General features: G+C 39.0%; 1 protein-coding gene across 1 annotated transcript in view; it reads right to left on the reverse strand.

Moving 5' to 3' along the window:
- Positions 1-1,546: 1,546 nt before the first annotated feature.
- RP2 (retinitis pigmentosa 2 (X-linked recessive)) overlaps positions 1,547-2,930 on the reverse strand; it is a gene marked incomplete at its 5' end in the record, with an annotated part of 7,599 nt that continues 6,215 nt past the window's right edge. The window contains one exon of the mRNA XM_010145572.1: positions 1,547-1,764. Coding sequence (XP_010143874.1) covers positions 1,681-1,764 — 84 coding nt within the window. The remainder of the gene's footprint in view (positions 1,765-2,930) is intronic.

Here is a 2,930-nt window from a genome sequence, read left to right on the forward strand (position 1 = left end):
TCAATTTTATTTCACTTTGTCAAATAAATCATTTCACAGAAGTGACATTTTTCTTACCTTCAGTACACCAATGGTTTAGTGACTTCTTTATTTAATCTATGCCTAACTTTAACAAGTGGTCCTAAGGACATATTCTTGATATATAGTTTAAACTAAGGGCAAGCATTTGCCTACTAGCAACAAAATGACAGCTCATCTCTTGGGCATGACAGAATTATGAATTTCAGGAGAACAGATTCTTTCATGTGCTAATTCTAAAAAATTAGCGAGATATGTGTTTTTAGCCACCCACTTTTGGAGCTCCAGAACTGTGAAACTGATGAGTTGAGACTCATTTTCAGTTAACACGCACAAAAACCTTCCCTTTTGACAGATGACCGTAATGAGGAAATTATTGCTTCAGCACCCGAATGCAGCCCCAGTCCATTCAATGGACTGTAAAGGTCTCAAACTGGCAAACCACAACTTTAATTAAGAAAGCTGGGTTTGTGCATCTGCATGCACAATCTGTTCAAGTATTACAGAGGGCTTTAAGGTTGTGTAGAAAAAACAGCAAGGTTTATGCAAAAATAAATCAGTCATGTATTTAATATCCATATAGATTTGCATTCTAATATGCGCTATATAGCAATAAGCATCCTTGCTGATCACTATTCATATGCATCTCCCAAAACTCTAGTAGCACTTCAGTCTGTTTTTAGAATTAATCCAAAATAAACCCTACAGCAGTGTGTAGTACTTTACAGCCAGATTTTCAGCACTGCTACTGAGTGCAAAACCCTTCTTTTGGGGTCTAGTGAAGAAGGGCTTTTTCAATGCTGTCAGAGCCCTCCCCTAACTCCTGGTTGCTGTATGTCCCTTCCAGCAACCAACAACAGGGCCAGAGCATGACTGCTCTGACTCCAAAGGAACCTCGTGCATATCCACACATGAATTTGGAACACTGGAGCTGCCTGCATTGCTAGAGATCCTGAGTGGACCTTAGAGCATCTTCAGCAGAGCAGCTGTGCTCAGAATTCACCTCAAACAAGAGAGCCTGGCGAGTGCTCACTTAAAGAATGATGTTGTAACAGCACTCAGCATAAACACTGCTGCAAACAAATTTATTTTAAAAAGATGCTGAAGCAGAATAAGCCAGATGTACATTTGGTAAGTCACACACTGCTTCTGAAAGCATGCCATAAGGAGAATTAATTTCGGACTAGGCTTTCCGAAAAAGTCAACCACTAGAGCTTCCTCCCTGGCCCCTAAAGACAAATTTGGATGTGGGAAAGTTTCAAACAGTGAGTTGCACATGAATGCACTTTCTAAACAATGTGACTGAGTTAAAGACAACAATTACTACTGCATCAAATTTGGATCAGCATTGCACTTTTCAAATAGGTATTACCATTAGATGTTGACATGACATATTCAAGTGTCAATAGATGTTTAAAAATCACTGTAAAAAGTTAGTAGAAAACCTCTATTGCTTCTGGAGTTAAAATGTAAGTTTCAAACACAATGCACCATTTACTCCAGTTTAGGTAATACAGTATTAAACCACCAATAGCTTTATAAAAGGGACATATGCGAAATACAAAATCAAATGAAAAAACTTATCTGATACTACTGCAAAATTCAAGCAAGTGACATCCAAGTGCTGAGACAAACCATATGTGAACACCTTCATGTTAACCTTCACATTCCCATCTGCATGTCAGCAAAGTTGTAGAAATTGTCTACATCTTGGGACGCTGATGCCTTGCTCTCTGATACAAAAACCTGTTTTATTAAACAAGGAAATAGATATGCATTACTACTAAAGAAATTCCAGCGGTTTTTGCTCATTCAGAGCCAGTAATGGTTATTTTTATTTTTGCATTTCGTGAGAGGCACACCTCTGTTGGTTTCCACTGTGTGACAGTAGTCCTTGAATTCTCTCAGCCCTGATAGACACTTTTAACCTTCTAGGAACAGGTGATGGTTAACAAAGTTTTGGTCTCAATTACTCAGGGGTCACAGCTTCTGCTAATGCCCATTTAGATGTATTTTACTTGGTAAAGTCAAACTCTGTCCAGGAGAGCAAGGGAAAACAAACACACAAAAACCTTAAACTACCATTAAGATTTCCTTTAACAGAAAGGCAGAATTCATGAGAAAGATGCACTATATTCCCCTCAAAAAACTTAGTTGCTGCTCAGTTTTTAAAATATCTTCAGTTACATTTGCATTTTGCAGAATTGATCAACGCATGTGAAAATCCAAGCTCTAGGACAGTCATCTTTGAAAGCTTTCAGCAAATCAACTACAAATGCCTTAGGCAATGCCCAAGTAGTTCAGCGTAACAGACGGTGTTGTGGCTGTTCATCAGTCTCAGCATGCAAGTGATAGTCTCCATCAAAAACTTAAATTGAGTTCTTACTATCTTGTATGTTCTATACCTCAGGAGGAAATCATCACTCTCTCAGCACATCATCACTGGCACAGCCAACGTAGCTATAGTGATGTGCACTGGGACTGCAGGAATGGGTTATTCCAGATGACTATGCTCCTACAGTCGCCACTTTTCTGCTTCAGCTCAGAACATCACATGAATGTCAACTATGACGGCTCCTTGAATTGGTTTACTTAAACTATGTTTTAAGATTAATATTCTGCTGTCAATTCCCAATTAAAAAAATATTACATCATCACAAGTGAAGCAGCTTCCTAGACTGTGGCTTGGACACGCGGTAGACTTCTGTTTGTTGTGACAGCAATTGGTGCCACAGCCACTACAGTCGAATACCTTCTTTCAGCATCCTTTCCCACCAGGACATTACAATTTATATTTTGCAGAGTATTTTGTGAATAAGTCATGAGATGGAGGAATAACACTAGAAAGCACACCAAACAAGTGCAGAGGATCACACCAGAAAGAGCGTCAGAGGTAGAGAGAGCAGATGGAC

This window comes from Buceros rhinoceros, unplaced genomic scaffold (genome assembly GCF_000710305.1).
Source record: "Buceros rhinoceros silvestris isolate BGI_N320 unplaced genomic scaffold, ASM71030v1 scaffold28470, whole genome shotgun sequence".
Taxonomy (NCBI): domain Eukaryota; kingdom Metazoa; phylum Chordata; class Aves; order Bucerotiformes; family Bucerotidae; genus Buceros; species Buceros rhinoceros.